This window comes from Sebastes fasciatus, chromosome 13 (assembly GCF_043250625.1).
Source record: "Sebastes fasciatus isolate fSebFas1 chromosome 13, fSebFas1.pri, whole genome shotgun sequence".
Taxonomy (NCBI): Eukaryota; Metazoa; Chordata; class Actinopteri; order Perciformes; family Sebastidae; genus Sebastes; species Sebastes fasciatus.
The window spans coordinates 11,056,086-11,079,918 of NC_133807.1; the positions used below are offsets into that span (position 1 = coordinate 11,056,086).

Genomic DNA, 23,833 nt, shown 5'->3' on the forward strand with positions numbered 1-23,833 from the left:
CTCCAGCAGGCTATGACCCTCACAGTCATTCACCACCAGCCCAGGGGACTTTGCTCCCATCGTATGGAATACAACTCCCACCTATTCCTACAGCCCAAGTTTCGTCAGCCAGTTTACAGCCATCTGCTTACCATCCAAGTAATGTAGCTTCATACCAGTTTCAGCATGTACCTCAGCAGCATGTGCAGCAGCCTCAACCCCAATACTTTGTTTCCCAGCAAGCTCCAGTTTCATATGCCCCACAGCCTACTGGAGTTCCCCTTATTCCAAGCTTCTCTTTACCTGTGGCTCCTGTACAGCAGACTATGAGTTCAAGGTATCCATCACGAATTGAGGGACCCTCATTCCCTTATTTCACCCATAACGACCCTCATGAGTTTGTAATGTTGAAGATGGCTTTCACGAACCTACTACCAGCAGAAGAGCCCGAACTGTACAAATTCCATATCCTGCTGGATCATCTACGCCTCCCCCCTTCTCGCCATATTGCACTCTCCTATGCCCATGCCCCACAACCTTTCACCATGGCACTGGCAGCGCTGGAGCGACAGTATGGACAACCACATCACCTGGCCTTAAAGGAGATACAGACCATATTAAATCTCCCTAAATTGGCCCGTGGAGATGCTGAGGGGTTTCAAAACTTTGCAGTTAGAGTAAGGTCATTAGTGGGCATGCTACAATCACTAAGATCAGGAGAAGGTGCAACAGAGCTAGCCTGTGCTTCACATGTTCAGCGATTGTTGAGTAAACTCCCTGTAGAGCTAATTTCTAACTTTGCCAGACACGCCCGTTCAGCCTCTCCCAATGCTCACTACAACCTAGTGGACTTTTCTGCATGGCTTGAAGGAGAGGCGGAATGCCAAGCAGTCGTAGCACAAGCCAACAACCTTCAAATCGGTGTCCCCCAAATTCAAAGGAAGGATACAAATCAAGGATTCAAGTTTCCGTCAGCTACCATTCTCCACGGGGCAGATCGGAAGCCTTCACATGGACGCACTGCATCAGGACATCAGCCACAACCCCAAACAAGGTATCCATGTGTATACTGTCAGTCGACCTCCCATTACCTGACAAACTGTGAAAGCTTAAAGGATTTAAGCACGGATAAAGTGGCAAAATGGCTGAAGGAACAAAACAGATGTTGGAGATGTGGTAGAACTCACAGAGCAACAGATTGCACTCTGAGAAAACCTTGCCCCAAATGTAATGGCCTGCACCTAGGCATATTACATGATGTAAATAGAACCCAAACAGCATCTAGAGTGTTGTACATGAACCCACAGAGTACGTCACCAAAAGTACTACTTAAAGTAGTCAAAGTAAGACTGTACAACAAGAATAGGACATTTGATACCTATGCCATCTTAGATGATGGCTCTGAACGTACAATGTTGCTACCAGGTGCTGCTAAGTATCTTGGTTTGGATGGAGAGCCCGAAAGACTTGAGCTGCGCACCGTAAGACAGCAGACAGAGACACTAGAAGGAAGAACTGTAAACCTCAAACTATCTGCTGCCTCATTCCCTGAAAGAAAATTTTCAATTGACAGTGCTTTCACTTCCGACATGATCATGTTTGTCGAACAAAGTTACCCTGTCGATAAACTCAAGCAACGCTATCCACATCTACATGGTCTTCCACTGAATCCCTTCTCTAAAGTTCAGCCGCACATCCTCATCGGATCAGACAATCCATTCCTCATCACACCCATGGAGCGAGTCCAACATGGCCCAAAGGGAGCACCAGCTGCAGTGAGGACAAGGCTTGGATGGGCATTACAAGGACCTACTTCTCTTGGTGAGTTACCAGACTCTATCCAATGTCTATTCACATCACAAGCTAACCCCTACGCTGAACTGAAACACCATGTGGAGCAATTGTGGCAAGTTGATACCCTTCCCTTCAGAAATGAAAAGTTGATCACTAGATCAAAGCAAGATAAGGAGGCCATGGACCTTCTGAGTGCAAAGACCATACGAGTGGACACAGATAGAACTGCACGTTATGCAACACCTTTGTTAAGAAAGAAAGGTGCACCTGAACTTAATGCCCCATTTGAATCAGTAATGCCCCATCTCCGCCACACCGAGCGCAGACTTGAGAAGAATCCTGAATTAGCCGACATCTACAGTAATGAGATCAGCAAACTATATCAGGCTGGTTATGTTGCAAAACTCAATGCAGAACAAATTACTGAGTCAAAAGAATCATGGTATATTCCCCATCACTTAGTGGAGCACAACGACAAACATTGTGTTGTATTCAACTGCTCCTTCACCTATCAAGGCCAAGTACTCAATGACCAACTCCTTCCTGGCCCCACTTTAGGCCCATCACTACTTGGTGTTCTGCTCCGTTTCCGCCAACACAGAGTTGCTATGAGTGGAGATATTAAAGGAATGTTCCACCAAGTAAAGCTATTACCGGAGGACAAACCGCTTCTCAGGTTCTTGTGGCGTGACATGAAACGTAAAGAGACACCAACTGTCTACGAATGGCAAGTGCTCCCATTCGGCATAACATGTAGCCCCTGCTGTGCAACATATGCTGTCCAGAAACATATGCAGGATCACAGTAAGGACAATGAGGATGTGGTTGAAACTGTTCTTGAGTCATTCTATGTAGATAATTGCCTGAGATCACTCGCCTGCCCAAATGAAGCAAAACAACTTCTTCTCAAGATAAAGGCTCTGTTGTCAACTGGTGGATTTGAAATTAGGCAATGGGCAAGTAACTTTCCATCTGTTGTTGATCACCTACCAGCAGCTGCCAGGTCAGACAGTGCTGAGCTCTGGCTGAATCAAAACCGGACAGATCCAGTAGAGGGTGCACTAGGGCTCAGCTGGCATTGTGTCTCTGATACCTTGGGCTATAGACACAGACCCGTCTCCTACCAAACTCTAACCATGAGAAATGTGTATAAAGTGCTGGCTTCACAATATGACCCCTTAGGATACATCATCCCATTCACCACTAGAGCCAAAGTTCTGCTCCAGCAGCTCTGGGTGAACAACAAGCAGTGGGATGGATGGGAGAGTGAACTCCCAAACCTGGTTCACATCTCCTTCCCCAGGTGGTATGATGGTAACAACCCTAATGTTTCTTGCAAAGTGACAGACAGAGAACTACACATCTTCTGTGATGCTTCAGAGAGAGCATATGGTTCAGTGGCATACATGAAAACCATAAACCAGATGGGGGAGACTAATGTCTCATTTGTAATGGCCAGATCACGTGTAGCTCCTCTAAAGCAACTGACTATACCCCGCTTGGAGCTATCTGCAGCCCTGACTGGAGCACAGCTGAGTAAACTAATCAAAGCTGAACTGACAGTCCCCATTGACAGAACCTTTCTGTGGTCTGATTCCACTGTGGTACTAACATGGCTCCTATCTGAATCCTGCAGGTATAAGGTCTTTGTAGCCAACAGAATCGTGGAGATACTCGAACTAACCTCAGCCAGTGAATGGAGGTATGTGGACACAAAGCAGAACTCTGCAGATGATATCACCAGAGGTAAGCCACTCAAAGATTTAACTACCACACATCGATGGCATAGAGGTCCTGCATTCCTCCACCTTCCTCCTGGTCAATGGCCCGTCTGTCCTGCTCCTGCTACCGAGCTACCCACAGAGTTGAGGAAACCCCTTTTTTGTGGCTTCACACAACCCACTAAACCATTTGACCTACCTGATCCAAAGGAATACAACACCTGGACAGACCTGATAAATGCCACTTACCAAAAGATGCAAACCTCGACCTGTTATTCAAATCCTGATCCCATCACCAAAACAAGAACCAAAGCAGAAACTGCACTAATCTCTCATGCCCAATCCGAAAGTTTCCCAGAGGAATTTCAGGCACTGAAATCGGGCAAAGAACTTCCCCCACATAGTCGTCTGTTGCCTCTCTCTCCTGAGTTTGACGAAACAATTGGAATTATAAGAGTGGGTGGCAGACTGAGACAAAGTAAAGACCTAGAACCTGATACCATCCATCCCATAGTGCTTGACCCTAAACATCCTCTAATAAAACTGTTGATTAAAGATTACGACGAGCGACTCCTTCACCCAGGCCCTGACAGGGTATTTGCTGAAATACGCCGTGCTTACTGGATCCTCCGGGGCAGACAAGCTGTCAAAAAACATCAGTGGGCATGTACTGAGTGCCGAAAATGGCGGGCAAAACCTGTGTATCCAAAAATGGCTGACCTACCTTCATCCAGGCTGAGGCTATGGAAACCCCCTTTCTGGTCTACAGGAGTAGACTGTTTTGGCCCCCTAAACATTAAATTGGGGCGCCGGGTAGAGAAACGATGGGGAATACTGTTCAAGTGTATGACCACCAGATGTTCCCATATAGAACTGTTAAAAAGTCTTGATTCTGACAGTTTTCTTATGTCCCTCAGGCGTTTCATTGCACGTAGAGGACGCCCGTATGAGCTCCTTTCTGACTGTGGCACCAACTTCAAAGGAGGAGACAGAGAGCTGAGAGAAGTGTTCGCAGCCATGAATCCACAACTGAGAGAACAGCTAGGTAAATCCCAAATACAGTTCCACTTTAACCCTCCAAATGCCCCTCATTTTGGGGGAATGTGGGAAAGGGAAATCAGATCAATTAAAGCTGCTCTCAGGGTTACAGTGGGAAGCCAAACTGTTTTTGAGGAAGTCCTAAACACAGTCCTAGTGGAGATAGAAGGAATTCTAAATTCCAAACCAATCGGATATGCATCTGCTGACATAGCAGACCCTGACCCCATTACCCCAAATCTCCTTCTCATGGGGCGGCGAGATGCTTCTCTGCCACAGGCTGTCTATGCAGAGACCAACTTGCTTGGACGGAGACGATGGAGGCACAGTCAAATACTAGCTGATCGGTTTTGGTCCTCCTTCATCAGAAACTACCTTCCCAACCTACAGGTACGGAATAAATGGCAAAAGGACACCCAGAATCTGAAGGAAGGAACAGTAGTATTGATAATGGACCCCCAGCTACCTAGAGGATTATGGCCTGTAGGGAAAGTGTCACAAATCCTCCCAAGTCACGATGGAAGGACCCGAAAAGTGGAGGTCACAACGAAGGGGAAAAGATTTATCAGACCAGTTGCCCGACTGGTCATTCTCTCACCAGTTGAATCTGACTCCAATGAATAACTTGCGATTTGTTTATTAAATTCAAATGTACCATTTGAAGGGGCGGCTGTTAAATCACAAGTCCCTAACCCACCTGCAGGCATGGTATAGAATGCACACTTGACTAAACCACTCCCCCGTAGGTTATATAAGTCTGCCCTTCAGGCCTGAACCCTCCCTTTTCCCTCCAAACAATTCCAGGCAGAACAAAGAGAGAGTGATGTGAGTTTAATGTGGCTTTTGTGCCTTTATAATTTATTTGGTTGAAATGAGATATATATTGTTTGAAAGTTAACAGATTGTTTTGTGTTATGTTAGATACCTGAGTTTAATATGTGAAGGAGAAAAGGCAAATTCCAGATTGTGGATGCATAAAGATGTAAGTTAAAATGAATTGACTTATTAATTGTAATCTGTATTATATTTATAAGATTTATAATATCATCTGTTAATGTCTTTTCTTAATAGAAAAAATCATCCACCAACTGCCATCCAACTTCACACCTTGACTTTAATAAATTGTTGGAACGGCTCCCTGGATCCTGTGTTTAAATGTGCACCACATCAGATGTTTTATGAACCAACACCACCACAAGCAACATAGCTTCTTCAGTATGCTTCTGTATGACAATGACTACTGAGGACTAAAATATCTCACCTTTACCTCTGTTTCAGCTGAACTCTTCTCCAGCTCATCTCCTGAAGGGTAATGTAACAGCATGCAGATTGTAGGATCAAACCGTAAATACAAAGTTTCGGGTCAGTTAACCATTCCCAGTTTATAAGATTTATCTGCAAAGTTTCTTTGTATATATTAAAAAGTGCATCGTTCAACATGATGTATGTCCTCTACACCAAATAGACATAATATGTGTTTTATTTTGATTATAATTATCCAGATTTTGCAGAAATGCAATACAACAATAAAAGAAAATGTAATTCTCACGTTCTTTGGTAACTGTTGAAACGGTCTGAGATGATGAACTTGTGTCCTTCTCTGCATCACTCTCCTCCATGGACCGCTCACTCATGTTACTGCTGCTTTCATTGCTGAGCTCTTTAACTCCATCAGCCTCTCCTGTTGAAGGGCCAAAGCCAACACATAAGAGTTTGAAAATAGTTTACATCCACAATAGGCAATAGGCTGTTTCTGGTAGAGATGTGCTGGATATTGTTGTTAGCGACTTTAGACGTAATGCATTCATTTAATTTTTATTTAAATCTCGAGGAGTCATTGAGGACATGCCTTCATTTTCAATGATATCCAGAGTACAATTAAAACTGAATAAATACACACACACAAAAATTATTAACAAGAAAACAGACAAAATCAGAACACAGTTAAAAACAGTTACATTAAAGAGTAGAAGAGTTGGTTAACATGGTTTTATATTGACCTATTAGTTCAGTAGTGTAAGGATATAAGTAATATGTAATGTGATATATGATGGCAAGTTATGGGCTTTATAAATAAATAGAAACCAGTACCTGACACATCTTGCTGTTAGAGATGCCCAGTGAAATGTAATGTAATGGAACTGCATATACGGCCTGTGTTAATCCATACAGGAACGGCATAGATGATGTACAGTTATCAGAGCTGAATAGTTGAATTTAAGTTTTGCTAGTTTTATTTATTTTTACACTTCTATAAAACTTAAATTTTCATTTAACTTTATAAGAAGCTGGGAGCTCCCTGCCTTTTTATTTTAAGATAATATTGAAAAGTTCTCTTTTAATTAAACATATGCTTTAAGGCATTCCAACGAAATTTTGTGTTGTCCCATTTTTGACACCAAGATTTAAATTTTTACTGCAAAATATCGGTAATTGGTCTCCTTGACTGCTAATAATCGGCATCGGTCCTGAAAAAAACATATCGGTCGATCCCTAGCCTGTACGTAACCATAGACAACCTGTGAGGATGTGACGTAGTTTATCTGGTGTTGCATCTCCCTCATGTGTGCACTAAACCAAAACGTGTGTGCTATCACGGTAATGACAGTATTTAATAATATCATTCCCTAAGGACAATGGTAGCAGTTGTGACACATGAGGATGTCGAGGTTGTCGAGGTCGTGCCCTGCCCGGTCCCTGGTGGCGGGGTCTCCACTCGGGGTACTAGGACGGTTCACTCTGGAGCGGGCGGCAGGGGGAAGGAAGGCTGGGTCAACTTATTCCTCCTTTTCACATCCAAATCACATGACTGTCTATCCCCAATAAACAGGCCCCCTACCTTGGGTCTGGGAGATGTTTTTCTTTTAAGGGATCATGCCCATGATGGGCCAGCCCTCTCCTATAAGGGTCTGGGGGCGGCCCAAAGCTGGGCCAATCAGTCAAAAAATTAAAATATAAAAAATAAGATAAATAGATAAATAAATACAAATAAAATAATGTATGTGTGTATATGTATAGGAAATGAATATATGCACAAATGCAATTTAAAATCAATAAGTACAAAATTAAACAATAACCTGGTTGACCCTGCCGGACTGACCCTGCTGACCTGCTCCAGAGGTCCCTGACAGTGCTCCCGTTGTGCCTCGCTGCCGATGGACGGGGCTGCACCCCCCTTGACTCCATCATTGTTATAACTGTTATTATTACTCTAATTGTTATTATTATTCTAGCTATTATTAGAATTAAATAATTTATCATTTATTTATTTAGCTATTTCCTTCCCTATGCTTTTCCTTAGATAGCCTTAGTTAACTACTTATTTTTTATTTTATTATTTCATTTATTTATTTTTTTGTTAACTTTTTTTCTCTCCTCTCTCCATATATCCCCCCTACAGACCACACACACACACACACACACACACACACACACACACACGTCACTTGGTTCTCTCATCCTATGGCAGAAATGTGTAAACTGGCATGTACTCACTGTTCTTGTCGTCCTCTTTTTGTTGTGTTAATGTATTGTTTTGTGTCTTGCAATAAAAAAAATAGAAAATTAAAAAACCACCAATTAACACAAGTGCGAGTTCAGGTATCCCTGAAACAAAATAAAAACAGAACAACATCAGTATGTAACACTGCAGTAATCAATAAAGCAGCATTGTCAATGTTATACGGAGTTCACACAAATTCAATGACAAAATAAAAGTATATAATTAATTCTCACATTCACATGATGAGTTTGATATGATTTAATACTTCCTCAGTGTTTGAAACTCAACTGAAACATAATCTATAAAATCAATGTTACTGTACATCAATTCTTGTTTCAAATATTACCTGTCTCGTTGGCTGCAGATAGTACAGACTTGGTTACAGACAGTCCTCCTCCTGCTGCTGTGTTGTCATCGTTGTCTTCATCCATTTTATCTGCTCTTCATCTTTACAGAGTCGTGCTGTAGGCTTATGACGAAACCATTGAGACAAATACAACATAAACTATTACTGCAAAGGCACATTACCATTCACGCTCATTGAGCTAATTATTTGAGAGGATAAATAAAAGCACAAAATCTTGCACATAAAACATTTTGTGGAACATCCTGATGATTTTGCTGCTGGTGGAATGTTGCAGATATTGCAATTTTTCCTGCATTAATTTCTTTATATTTTGCCATAAATATAATTACATGATGAGCGAACATGACAAGTATTTTTTTGAAAATGACTAATGGAGGGAAATCATAGTAGTATCTTTACCAAGTAACATTGAAACACCCCATTCCACCATAAATTGTGGAAATATCTTCACTTCGGTAAAAACACAAAATTCAGACGCCAGGTGACAATTCAAAATATAATGTAATATAATGCAGTCAGGCTCTCAGGCATTCTGTATTACTTTCAAATATTTATTCTCCTGTACAGTAGATCAACTTGAGTCAACACACACACATAGGTATGATTTACACTTCCATCCTCTTTTATGTCTTCTTTGGGGGAAGTAACCTCTTTAAATGTAGCCTACATGTGGCCTATTCATATCAATGACAAATTCATTTTAATTAATTAATTTTAATTAATTTATAAACCCCTGGACTTTAACAGTTCATTTATGTGTTTAAGCAATATTTCTGCTCATGTTCAAAAACGTTCTGCACATTCAAATTATATCCCACATATCTGTGTTCTTTGAGATTTCGAGAATAAAGTCAGAATATTTTGAGAAAAATGTTGTAAAAATGAGGATAAAGTCATGGCATTACAAGAAAAAAAAGTCATCATTTTAGAAATAAAGTTAATTTAACTAAAGCTCAGTCATGATGACGTGAAAGGCCGCCAGAATCTAACAGAGCAAAGGTGTGTGTATAAGGGAGGGGGAAGCAGAGACAGCGACACAGAGCTGCAGGTCAGAGGAAAGACGTCACGCTGCAGTCCAAACTTTGAACAAGTCAATATAACTGTAATACTCTATGGAAATGATAAAACATGCACGTATGACTTATAGCAACCTTTTCTATTATTCTTGAAATATCAAAACTTTTTTTTCTCGTAATATTATGACTTAATTGTGTGTGTATATATATATATATACATACATACACATGTACATACATATTTATATTATATATATGTATGTATATAATATATACAGTATATTATATATATATTTTTATATATAATATATATATATATAGTATACACATATATTTATATATATTATATATGTATGTATATGTGTGTATGTATGTATATATATACACACACATATGTCATAATATTATATATATTATATATATATATATATATATATATATTATATATATACAGTAAAATGTATGAATAATATATATATACACACACACACAAGTCTATGTGTAGTGGTTTTCATATTGTGAGGACATGTTGCCCGATCCCCACTGGCTACTTCAAAGAAGTAGTTTGATGGTTAAAACTTGTTTTAAAGTTAAAGATAGGGTCAACGATGTTGGAAAGCTAGCATCATTTGAAAGTAGCATCGCCTCAGGAGCTCCGTCTAAACCCCCCCCCCCCTTCCCTCCCCTCGGGGCTCCTTCCAAGGCAACGCCCCAACACACACACATGCACGAGCATCACCGCATCGGAACTACTTCACAGACACAGAGCGGAGAGAGGACCTCAACTCAACAACGCTACCTCATGACAAGTAACCGCGGCAGTGCTGCTTTTGGATGAGTTTTCTCTTCCATTCTCCAGTCAACTTGTGGCGGCGACGCGCTTTAAGTTCAGGCTGGTGCACGCCAAGGGTAGAGCACGAGCAGGGAGGCAGGGAGGCATCTGATTGGTTCTTTCCAAGAGGACAGTGATTGGTAAACAGCTCTTTTTCGGTCATTTTTTCAGAGCTCATAAGAAATGGATCGTTGTCAGGGTGTAAAGACCATTTCAACTAATATAACAAATAGTGTATACTGGATAATATCGTCAACCCTGCCTTTAAGGTTTTAAGGTTTTAGGGGTGTATGTGTGTGTGTGTGTGTGTGTGTGTGTGTGTTTGTGTGCAAGCACTCTTAAAAAAACGTCTTCCACACGCAGCAAAGACTTATCAAGAAATATCACTACATCAAAATGAAGTTGTTATAAAAACTCTACATGCTCAGATTTTAAGTATGGACACAAAACAGTACATAGTTTAAACTCACCTTTTGTTCCGTGTCTCTTTAGCTCTGCCTGGTCTGTGTGGATGAGGCTGCTTTGACAGAAAGTATTCCTGTCCTCACTATATATACAGGATAGAGAACTGATTCTGGGTCTGCCTCTCACAAACCCCTCCCACCTGCTCTTAACACATCTGATGTGGTGTGATAGGGCTACGGAGCTGAGAAACTGACATGTAAATCAGTGATGACAAACGTGAAAGTGAAAGTAAGACTGCCTCAACTCATGATTTACCCCGAAACCACGTGACTTCAGGGAAAGTGGTGTATAGGTTCATGGTGGAAACAGTCAAAGCACAAATAACTGTCAACTCTGAACACAACAAAATGTAGTAGCCTCTCTAACAATGTATGTTTATTCACAGCTCTATGGAGCTGAGAAACTCTACATGCACATTACATGTAAATCAGCAGTGGTGGAATGTAACTAAGTACATGTCAACCCTAACCCTGTAAAATATATTTTTGATAATACCAGTTTGGTCAGAAGATATACTTTAAACTTTAAACTTAAACTTAATGACATTTTGTCATATACATACAGCTACATACATGAAATTTGACCTCTGGATTTAACCCATCCTAAGCATTTAGGAGCAGTGAGCTGCTGTAAAGCGCCCAGGGAGCAACTTGGGGTTTAGTGTCTCACTCAAGGACACTTCGACAATAATATAATATAATGTAATATCAGGCAGTATAGTTTCTAAATGAAGGGAGAGAATCTTCACATCCACATTTAAGAGTGAAATTGGTCGATAAGAACTACAGCAATATGGATCTTTTTCTTTCTTAAGTAATAAAGAGATCTGGGCTTCACGCTGTTTTGTTCTGGTTCAACAATAGCGTGGACTCAAATGCAGACACAAACACTAGTCTTTTAAAGGTGTAACAAAGATCATTTATTACACAAATATTAAAAGGTACTGTGAACAGGGCTGGGGTTCCTGGAGGTCCGAAGCGTGGCAGTAATAATGTCAATACTTATTTCACGGAACAGGAGGCACGGCGAGGGGGTGTCCAGGAATCCTTCCAGAGAAACAGATGAATCCACTTGAGCTCCGAGAGGAGGAATGGTGTCGGAGAGTGAACAGGTATGAAAGTAACTAAGGTAAAGATCCAGGTCGAGGAGGAGCAGCGTGTAGGAGTGAGCAGGCAGGTTGGAACCAGGAAGCAGAGACAGCTGGCAGGTGAACAAACCTGAACAAAGAACAAAGCAAGGTGAGTCCAAAAATCCCAAAACGAGCATAAGCAAAGTCAAGAAGCAAATATACTAAGAGAGCCTGAATATGTCTTGTACCACTGAGGGCGACGGAACGATCTGGCGATGACTGGCAGGAAGACTGGGGTTGATATGCTGCAGGTGTGAGTCATGGTAGGTTAATTGGAGAAGGAGGAAGGCCACACCTCCCAACACACTGACTAGACTAGACAAACAGGGAAAAACACACAGGAGACAAAAGGGCAGGGAAACAGAGGAAACACAAGGAAAACTAGACTGCCAAGGTGATATCATGACACACGCAATGTTTGTGGAAGGATTCCAGTCTCAAGCGATTCATGGTCCAAACTTAAAAAGACGCCGTTCTACATTTACAGAAAGCTTTTTATGGAGTTCGATGGGAAAAACGTCTTTACCGGGGCTTTATCCACTCTGCATACCTATGATTGCTTTGTTGATCTCCTCTTATGTATTGGGCTGTCCAAGATTTCCACTTTATCAATAGCACTGACCTTAGGTGCAGGAAAAAAAATTTAAAATCCCATGGAGATCTTCAGGGTTAAAACTTTCTTCAGAGGAATAAAGTGAAATGTAAAATGCCTGATTTATTTCTTGAGGGTCACGAGTGACCCATTACTGACATTAATGTCTGAGATTAATGGAGATACAGAGGACTTGAACAAGGAGCCTACTGGGTTTGTCACCATACTCATAACAAGCATGTCTAGATTTCAAAAGCATCTCTTCGCTATAACTGTTGAGAGATTTTCAAATTCAGTTTGAACGAAGTGTCTCTCTCTTGATATAGTTTTGCAGAGGGATAAGTCTACCTAAAATTAGTGATAATTGTTAAAATTGACAATCCCTTTTATTCTTTCATAGATGCATAGGAAATTAATTGTCCTTTAGTTAAATATATATTTACTGATGCACTTAGACACATGGTCAGTGATGGAACCTGGGATCATTGGGTGTTTTGGGTATTTCAACATCATACACCCTCACCCAGGCGACCCAGCCGGGATTGATAAGGTCCCGACTTGTGTCAAAGTAGCATGTACCCACGGATCGCCCCTCTTGATCCACAGCCATCTAGAGGCCTTTTCAGCTGCCTCTGTGGTGTTTTTGATGGCCAGTCTCTGTGATGCCCAGCAGGCTGTATGCTTTGCAGAGAGACCGAGCTGCAAAGCCTCTACAGCTCACCTCTATTGGCACACACCGTGCACGCCACACCGTGCTGCCTTTCCTCTCAGTTGCTTCTTCCATCCGCTCCTCCGAGGAAACGGTCAGCTCCAGCAGGGCTACCTGTTTTGATAAATATAAGAACAGCACTATGGCCCTGTTCAGACCTGGTATTAACATGCGTCCTCAGTGATCGGATCACAAGTGGACAGCTTTAAGTACATTTGTTCACACCTGGCATTAGAATGCGTCTCCACATGCGTCTTCAGTGGTCACTTGTGATCCGATCTCACTTCCCGTTCCATATGCAAATAAACACGTAATAAACACATGGCTAAGAAAGCAGCCGTTGTGACGTAATATTACATGAATATCAGTAGTAATATACATATTTATGAATTCTAGTACATTGTATTAACATCAAAATAAAAAGTTATTGTACCGGCGGTCCCCGGGGACCTCTGCACTGCCGGCACCGCTGCTTTTGCCAGACAACAGCGGGGTACAGCGCTCTAGAGAGCCGGGAGGAGAGAGAACAGGCGGGCGGGCGGGTATCAGCTCCATGCAAAGCAGCAGAACAAAAATACCTACACATCTCCGACAGTATGATAGTCTGTAGATATTACAGACTATCAGACTATCAGATAAACAAGGTATATTTTGTACAGACAGGTTATAGAGCACAGAGGCCGTTTCCATGCTGACAAGCGCCCGTGTCAGCCTGTTTATTCACCTGAGGGGTGCAGTGATCCCGCGGATCCCAGCTGGACATCAGATTAGTAAGCGGTCCTTAATGTGGCCAGGGACGCATTCGCATACACACTGCTAAAAGAATGTGGTCATATGTGGCCCAGACCACTTCTGAATGCAGTCTGAAGGATCCGATCTCAATGCGTCTTGAGTGTGTTCACACCTGTACTTAGAGCTGTCCACTTGTGATCAGATCACTGAAGATGCATGTTAATAACAGGTCTGAATAGGGCCTATGTCTGGTCTATATTATATGTTATATTATTATTTAGCCTCAGTCCCGACAAGCTAGCATGACATGGTTGCACCAGTGAATTCCTTTGTTTTTTATGTTTTCTTTTTAGGGATGCTTGAGCACTGGTCACAGCCATTGACAGACACTGACATAGTGTAATATATAATAATATAATAACTTTATAATAATAATTTAGCAAAAGTTTGGCTAGGGAAAACTGGCATGGCCATTCTCAAAAGGGGCCCTTAACCTCTGACCTCAAGATATCTGAAGGAAAATGGATTCTATGGGTACCCACGAGTCTCCCCTTTACAGACATGCCATGATTATGCTAATCCCATTCAGCTTTTTTGCAACCCCAAAATTGCTGCAACAACTTATGAGACATAACAGAGCATGGGAATGGCCATCATATACTAACTTCTATCACAATGTTCTAAGCCCTTAGAACCTTTCACAATTTAGTCAGTTAATTTATGCTTATTTCTGATTTATGACTAGAACAACTTGACACACAGTGCTGAACTGCATCTCAAATTAATCTTCAGGTTCCCAGCTTTCAGATGATGAACACCACTTCTATGTGACATCTACTGCTGACCTGCTATCTCCCCCTAAACACCCTCTATGTCCCCTAAAAAAAGACAAAAACAGGTCTAAGTGGGTCTTTGAGCGTTAATCATTATTATTATTATTATTATTATTATTATTATTATTATTATTATTATTATTATTTTTAGCATTTTTTTCTCTTAGGGATAGTTTGGGTCTTTTGAATTGGGGTTGTATGAGGCACTTATTCATAGTCAGGGACTGCACGTTATCCCAAAATCAAACACCCATTTTTCCGAAGGCCCATTGCTCAGAAAATACAACAAACAAAAGCACATGGTTAATTATTATGCAGAATGACGTCATCGGACCTTGCAGGTCACAATATTTTTTCCTACTATGGAAAAGACATGACCCGCCCTACTCTGCTTCTGATTGGCTTACCCTGATATTCTTACCATAACCCTTACCGATCTCACTCCTCATGCCTAAGCCTAACCAACCCAACCACTGAAGGCATCGAGTACTAGCAAGATTGTCTGTCTGTTATCGGATATTGTTAGCGCGATATCTCAAAAAGGTATAGACAGATTTTAACATGGGCCAGGGATGATGCTGAGGGAACATGGAGATGAGGGAACATAGAGCCTAATTTGGATGGGAAAAAATTCATAGGTGCTGAGGGAACATAGGTCTGACCCCCAGTGGTTCCAGACCAATCATAGCTTACCATCTTCTTCCTTTGTTTTACAAAGGAGCTCTATTTCCCCTAAACCTTGTGACTTGGAGGAAAACAAATATTGTTCCTCCTTGCAGCACCAACTGCATCATTCTTCTTTTGCTTAGCCATATTTACAGTCGTGCATGGAGGAGCCTCTGTGCTCCTATTGGTCAACATTTGGAACGTGAATGTGAAAGGATATTAAAAATAAAAAGGATGAATTGACTATGGATAAAACTAACATGAACTTTTGGTCACAGGACTAAGACTAAATCTAAAAATACTTGACAAAATTAACATTATTTGTGATTTTGGGTTACATAAATTAAATGCACTTGATTAAGTATGTGGCAGATCTTAGACATATTTTGAGATTGGGTCAAGAGAAAATCTGGTCTTCTCATAATACTCATTAATGACAGACGAGGCATAAACTCCATTGACTGATTTATTACAGAAAAAGAAAATATCCCATTTTTTTCCATGAAGACAGATATTCCTGTTAGTAATTATGAATATCAATATACTGTAGCAATGACAAGAGTCTAATAAATCAAACAACAAAAACAATTCCAATATTGGCAGTAGTAAAAAGTAACTGTATTAAGATCATTTAAAAAGAGATAATATAAGTAATAAGAATAAAATTGTTGAATACTCCAAGAAATTCAGAAAGATAAAGCATTGTTCATCAAATTCTTGAAAAAAACAAACATACAAAATAGTACGATTAAAATGTTTGTGTAAAAATGATTTTCAGATGAGTTGGACAACAAATATCTAAATGGTTAACAATAATAAAAAAAATCCATTCTTTCTTTTATACATAATGTCAACTTCCCACAACTCTTTCCCTTTTCGTTTAACTCAACAAGTCTCAAATACAAGTTTCATACATTTTCATAATCAACACTTCATTAATTCAATGACAGGACATCAACCTTATAACTAATTCTTAATCTATTGAAAAATTCTTTCAAAACCCTTCAAAAGATAGTTTACAAAAAATACAATTACAGAGATATTTATACATAACTTTAATCAAAACTATAAAACTTGTGTTGCCTGTTATGATGCATTTTAATGAGATCTGTATTATAGAAAAAAAAAGTGAAAATTAAAATTAAACCAATTATGGCTGCCATTTCTTATTTCGAATAAAATTAAACTATGTATACGTCCGTCAACAAGCCTCAGCTTAACATCCTACATCTTTATTTGCTCTTTAAACTGTGAGAAGAACATTTCATGCATCTTGTATTAAAAATACACATCTTTGGATGAATGAAGAATATACTTCTCAGAACTCATTTTGCACCTTGATCAACTTTTTTTTAGAAAAGTAAACAACTTAGTTTCATGTCATTTCTGTTTGATGAGATTTTCGCATAAAACAAAAAGTTAAAAACAAAAGTCAAATCATATCTTACATTCCCGTTTTTAGAGGAATGAAAATGTCTCCATAATATCGGAAAACCTAGAAACTTCTTCATTCCTTCTTTTAAAAAAATGTTCCTTTAAATATTCAAGTAAAATAAAATCATGCATCTTAATCATCTTGTAAAATAATAACGAAACAAATATTTCTAATTAAACAAAAACCTTTGATGAATTCTTATCGGTCTCATACTTTTTACAGTCGTCCTTTAATGGCTAACAAACACGTCATTTGTAATTACACATGTTCTCCTTTGCTTTAGGACATTTTCAGGAATGATTACTACTTAATGTTTTACTGCAACTCAATCTCTAAACATAAAATAATTAAAATACTATTGATTAAATTATAAACAGGTACTGTTTCAGTCATTTTTGAAAGGATTCATCCTCATCATTGATATTGTTGCACTCCTTCAATCAAATCAAAAATGATTTCTTTTGAACAGTTAAAGACACTTTGGGCTTCTGTTACTTTGAGTAGAGCTTGGTTGTTTCTGGTTCACTCACAGGTTGTACATTTCATCCAGACTATCAATAGCTTCCTGTCTACTGTGGTCTCTCCACTGCCTGGGAATTTCTCCTCTGCCCTGGAATTTTAATTTATAATGGTCTTCCAGTTGCTTTTGAAATCGACATACAAACCATTTCCAGTATGTCAGCTTAGATGCATCAGGAGTAATCTCCCATGTAGCATACTCCTCTCCAGCAGTTTGATACAGTTTAAAAGGAATGGTGTCATGTGAATCATGACGCGGATAGAAACTTCCATCACCTGCAACTGATGTTGTACAGAAATCAATGAACAGTTCCACTGTGCCTTCAGTGTGCCATCCCTTGATCCCAGCAGGTCGATGAAATGGGACATTGTGTTTGTCAGGACTGTGATCTTCCAGTGTGTTGATACAAACAGCTGCACAGAATGGGCACTTTACCCAGCAGCAGTTACACAGCTGATCAATGAGGATTTCATCAGGCTTCATCCTGAATTCCTTCATCTTATCCAATGAGAGGCTGCTCATCTTCTTTATGATGGATTCAAGACCTTTCTCTATCTCTTCTTTAAGAAAGTCAAAACTGTTTATGTCACTGAAGTTTTCATAACAGATGGTTTTGAATGTTAGCTTATCTTTTAGCAAACTGGAAAATTTCTCGACCCACATGTTCAGGTCTCCTCTCTGGGTTTTGACTTTCTCTGTTGTAGTAAATAAAGCTTGACTCACAAGATTTTTGATGTCTTCAACATTTTTCTTGAGTATGTTCTGGGCTTTATTTTTGTTGTCTGTGAAGATGTATTTCTGTACTTCCTCCTTTATGAAAGTCTCAACTTGTCTCCTTGGGTGTTGGATGTAGGTGATAAAACCATCAAACTCCTCTTTCTCTGTGAGTGACTTCAACATGTGTTTCTCCAAGTTCAGCCTGTTCCCACTGAATGCTGGGAAACTACACCTCATCTCTCCAGCGAGATCAATGGCAGTCTTGTTACAGACGGCCTCAACAGAGGAACTCTTCAGTTTCTCACAGATCAGTTCTCCAAGCACAACAGCAGACGAGTTTCCTTTGCAGAAGCTTCTGAAGATGTTGTAATATTGCATTTTCTTGCTTTCTACATAAGCGAGTGCATCGTTGTTCCCTTTGAATTTCTTGTGGGACTCTGTAAGCCATCCCTCTGCTCTGTGAAACACATACAGTATGAGATCAACTGTAAACTCCTTCTTCAGAGCATATTTCCTCTCTGGTTCAAATTCAGTCACCTTTTCTTTCACCTGGTTGGCCACTTCCTGCAAGAAAGTTGATTTGTAGCCTCTTGTAGCTACAGGTTTGCTCTCAATTGCATCAAGGGACTGTTTTTCAACATCATCAATGAAGGATCTGATCAGTTGATGTTCTTCATGTGATAACAAACTCCTTGATGTATGTTTTTCAATTTGTTGTGTTGACCCAAATCTAAGTTTTGTTGTGAAAGACACCCATGCTTTTGACCATGAATAACTTCCTTTCCCTTTTGTGTTTGTGTTTTCCCTCTCATCATTTTTGGATTGTTGGCTTGTATCTAAGACATCTTGGTGCTTGGTGAGAGATACATAATAACTGTAATCTCCAACCTCTGATATTTTTTTGTAGCTGCCACTGCTTTCACATTCAGCTATGAGAGGTCATTCAAACCCAATCTCCTGAAGGATAATTGACTGATCTTCTTCATAGTTGATGTCCTCAATAGGTTTTGTATCTGCAGTTAGTTCATGAACCAAGCCACTCCAAATAGAGTCAAAGTGCTTTTTAAGTTCCTCTTGTCTCTTTAACTGATGAGCGAGCTCTTTGCTCTTTTGTAGCAGCTTGTTCTCAAACTCTGTCTTCTTATCATCTAGCTTTTTACAAGCGTTCTTCTGCTGGATAACTTCATCCAGTCTTCTTTTAACTGCTCTCACTTGCTCATCATGAAACTCCTTGATTTTGCTTTCAAATCGTCCTCGCCACTGAACCAACATTTCTTTGTCTCTGTCATCATCAAAGTATGTTGTCATTGCTTTTGTGATTTCTCCATAGGTTTTGTTCATTTCTTTATGAAGATAATTGAGCTCGACTTTGTCAAGTTTTCCATTTTCAATTTGGGTATGAAGCCCAATCTCAATGGTCAACATGTTGCTCCTCAGGGCCCAGGTCCAGTTCCCATACTGGACCTCAAGTTTTTTGTACACTGCAATTTCAAGTGTATTTTTTAAACTGAAAACAAACTGTTCGTTCATCAGGGCTTTCCACAGGTCCTGGATTTTGCTTTTGAAATGTGAGAGAGTAATCCCAGCAGACTGGGAAGCTTTAGAGAGGATGATGGTCTTCAGCTCTTGGACGCTCGCACTATAACCTGGATTTGGAGGAGCCATAGGTGGACTTCCCTCCCATAGCTGGGCAAAGTATTTCACATCTTTCTGCACATCAAATGCAATGACGTCACTGAAGCACTCAGCATCACAAACCTCCTCTTTGGCTGCTAGTGAGGCCATCTGGTCCAATTTTTCTTGCAGCCGTCTCTTTCCATCCATGTTTTTCTCTGCAGCTGCAATATCTGTAACATTCTGATGAACAAACACACAACTTGGAGAAAGTTTAATTTTCTTCATCCTCATGAAAGCCTGAACAACAATCTGCAGAACATCTTGCATCTCAGCTGGATTCTCTCCAAAGATGTTGATCAGTGTCATGTTTCCCAGACCAACAACAAATGTTGCCAGTTCATTGTCGTGCTGAAGAGTGGCGTTACCTTCCAACTCAAGAGCACGCAGTCCTTCCGTGTCCACCACTAGGACGTAGTCAAACTGAAAGTCTTCCTTGATCTCCTCTGACACTTTGACCAGCTGCATGAAGGCCCCCTTGGTGCACCTGCCAGCACTCACTGCAAACTGTAACCCAAACATGGCATTCAGCATTGTTGATTTTCCACTGCTCTGTACACCCAAAACTGACAAAACAAAAACTCTCTTGTCGCCCAGTTTCTTGATGACTTCATCTAAAAGGCTAGAGATCCATGTTAAAGGTACGTGACCTGCATCACCATCCATCAGCTCCATTGGGTGTCCTGATATCATCAGCTCTGCAGCCAGCTCCGGGTATTTAGACCAGTCAGTCTGTACCATCTTTGTTTGTTTCTGCAGAGATGCATGGGCTTCATAGATCTGTCCCATTTCTCTAAAGATGTGCTCCAAGCCAAAAGTTGCTGACTGTAGTTTGGTTGATATTTTATCAAGCTCAGTTTGCTTTGTCTTTAACAGATCAGATTTGTCATGCTTCTTCTTCAAAGCCAAGACTTCAGTCCACTTTTCATCATAGTTTTGGAGAATTGAAGAGAGATCGTCTGTGGAGAGGGCATCTATTAAGATCTGAGTCCATTTCAGGAAATAGACTTTGTCTGTTGATGGCAAAGATGAGAGGCTTTCAATGAACAACTTCATCGGTTCACTGCAGGAAGCAGTGTGTTGTTTTTGTCGTATTTGGTTTAATTTCTGATGCTTTTCACATTTCTCCTTCTCAATGTTTCCTTTCAGGTGATACAGTTCTTTGTTTATTTTGCACCACTCATGCCACAGTTGGCCTTGACAAGGGAGAAATGTATCTTTGATCTTTGAAACATCCATCCCCTGAAGCAAGTTCACTACTTTCATAGCAGCAGATTTTCCTTTTTGACAGGCTTCATCATCTTCATCTACTCTGATTCCAGAGACCTCAGCCATGGTTTCAAGCTGGAAGGATGCATGTGGTCCAGACAAAATGTTTCCAATGATTTTTTTCAGTTCTTCAGAAACATCCGAATGGCTTCTGTCCTTTAGACCCACTATGTATTTTCCCCTTTTTGTCTCAACAGCACCACAATCATTATCAGCAATGAGAATAATGAGAGGCTTCGGAGACTTGAGAAGGGCTGAGATAACTGTAGTACTTTGTTTACCTCTTTCCAGAGTTGGTACAAGAACAACATTGACTGAAGATTTGTCAGTCAGTATGTCAGCCTGTTTTTCAATCGACAGAGCATCACCATGAAGATTACAGAAGGCAATGCAGTCAGTGAAGGCATCATTGGGTTGTCCATCAGGGCAGTACCAGGCAATCTCTGCCACACCATCCATCAGGTGTCTAGACTTGGTGCTACCTGCGCAGTTTCTGTGGAAGAAGGTGTTGTGACGGTCGTTGATCAAAGAGTTCATCAGCTGAGATTTAGACAGAGATAGTGAACCCAGGCGGAGAAATGACACCATGGGTGTCTCAGCTTTGCAGATTGGCATACTCTTCATTTTGACAATGTTTGAATTGTCTTTGATTTCAGTTATCTTCCATGTTTTTCTTATTTGTCTGAATGTCCACAGAGGACAGCCAATATCCATTGTGACTGGGTCAGGAACAAGCAAAGGTAAGGCGTACTGACATTGTGATAGCTTTGTAATCATGTTTTGCTTAAAGAAGCTGTCTGAGCAGTGAAATACTGCCATTTGAACATCCATTGGATGCACGTGAGACTGTTTTGATTGATCAAAGTCTACACTGGCGTTAAAAAGAGCTTCCAAGTCATCATCTGTGTCAACAGTGTCAAACACTGGAACAGGATTTGAATGGATCACCTCAGGTCTGTCTTGTTTTACAGGAATATATCTGGCTCTGTAGTCTAACATCATCAACCTCTGAAGAAAAGTAAGAGCGAGCTCTTTCTCAGATGTGACATGGTCCTGTTTCACAGGTGGACCTACTTTAAGAAAATCTGCTGGTGACAACTTCTGTTGTTCTTTGTCTTGAAGGTGAAGTCTGCCAAGCAGTGTTTCAACTTCTCTTTGATATTTTTTCTTCTTGTTGATCTCTTCAGAAATCTCCACTGACTGCTGTAAATAAGTAAATAAACATTTAGGACTGTCAATCGATTAAAATATTTAATCCTGATTAATCACATGATTTTCCATAGTTAATCGCAATTAATTGCAAATTAATCGCACATTTATCTGTTCAAAATGTACCTTAAAGATACTGTTTGTAACTTATTTTACGTACAAACTGGGTCAGTGTCTCATGCGCGCTCGCGTGTGGCTACGCTGTTCCAACACAAACTACACGGAAGCACCAAAACCGCAAAGTTATATCTAGGGAAGCCCGTCTTGCAAAACAGTGTCATCTCTTCCTGCTCCAGCCCCCTGACCGTGGCCAGAGAAACAGGGGAGACCGTAACCCTGCTCCAGTTGATGCTGCTCTGCTCCTCTTCCTGCCTGCTTGCCTTCACTCACACACCGCGCTCGTTCTCACTCGCTCCACCTCTCACGTGCATGCGCGCACACTAAACACTGCAGAAGACGGGAGTCTGAAGCAGGACAACACAGTATCAGCATCGATTCATGGAGAGACCTTCGTCTGGTCAGCTAACATTACTGCCAAGCAGCTGAAATATAGAGTGATATTGTAGTCTTAGCTGACATGTGTCGCCTCAATGTTTTGACCGATGCTCGTTCATGTCTATGAAGAGCGAGCACAAGCGCGGACAGGACGCTGACCTTCTTTGACTTAAAGGCCACATGTGTCGCTGTTAACAAGCAATTTCTGATTCTTACATAGTGTCCCTTTAAGGAAGATTTGTCAATTATTTAATACTCTTATTAACATGGGAGTGGGCAAATATGCTAATATATGTATATATTCATTATTAGAAATCAATTAACAACATAAAACTATGACAAATATTGTCCAGAAACCCTCACAGGTACTGCATTTAGCATAAAAAATATGCTCAAATTATAATAGGGCAAACTCAACATTCAACAACAGCTGTCAGTGTGCTGACTTGACTATGACTTGCCCAAAACGGCATGAGACTAGCATAAAGTGGGCATGTCTGTAAAGGGGAGACTCGTGGGTACCCATAGAACACATTTTCACATATCCCTCACATACTGGCCATGCCAGTTTTTCCCCTCAGTTTCCCCCCTCAGTTGTTCCCCTCAGAAATTTGTTGCGTTAAAATTAATTAGCGTTAACTCGTTATTATCGCGTTTTATTCTTATGTATTGTCTTATTTATTGTAGTATTTATCAACTGTACTATTTATAGATTTTAAGGGCTGAGAGAGAGCCAGGGTAAAATGCATTTCATTGCATTTCACTGTACACTGTACTTTTAAATGCATATGACAAATAAACTTGAAACTTGAAACTTGAAACTTAACTTCGACAGCCCTAAAATAAACGCATTGTATATAGAAAATGATAATGTCACACAATGGGATATAAAGTAACTAGTCATAAAAATCTCATGCAAAAATAAAATTTAGAGTTTCTCACCTTATCCATGTTTCCACTCGTATCCATATCTAAGGTACCTGCAGTAGAATAATGAACTGTATTATAAGAGGGTCAGACCAATGTACTTGTAAACCAATATATTTTTCTTTCTATTAATAATGTTCACTGTAAGTGATTTTGAATGTCATCAACTGAATTAGCTCTATTCTTGATTTTTTTTCCTGTTATTGTAGTAT

At 40.3% G+C, this 23,833-nt stretch overlaps 1 protein-coding gene and 1 pseudogene across 1 annotated transcript in view; both read right to left on the reverse strand.

The window, feature by feature from the left end:
* The window catches only part of LOC141781524 (interferon-induced very large GTPase 1-like), a 175,159-nt gene that overhangs the window by 19,817 nt on the left and 131,509 nt on the right, over positions 1-23,833 (reverse strand). Inside the window, exons 16-17 of the mRNA XM_074657348.1 lie at positions 6,082-6,213; positions 5,794-5,834 (exon numbers count right to left, since the gene is read on the reverse strand). Of these exons, the coding sequence (XP_074513449.1) occupies positions 5,794-5,834; positions 6,082-6,213 (173 nt within the window). The remainder of the gene's footprint in view (positions 1-5,793; positions 5,835-6,081; positions 6,214-23,833) is intronic.
* LOC141781439 (interferon-induced very large GTPase 1-like) lies at positions 16,457-23,663 on the reverse strand (annotated as a pseudogene).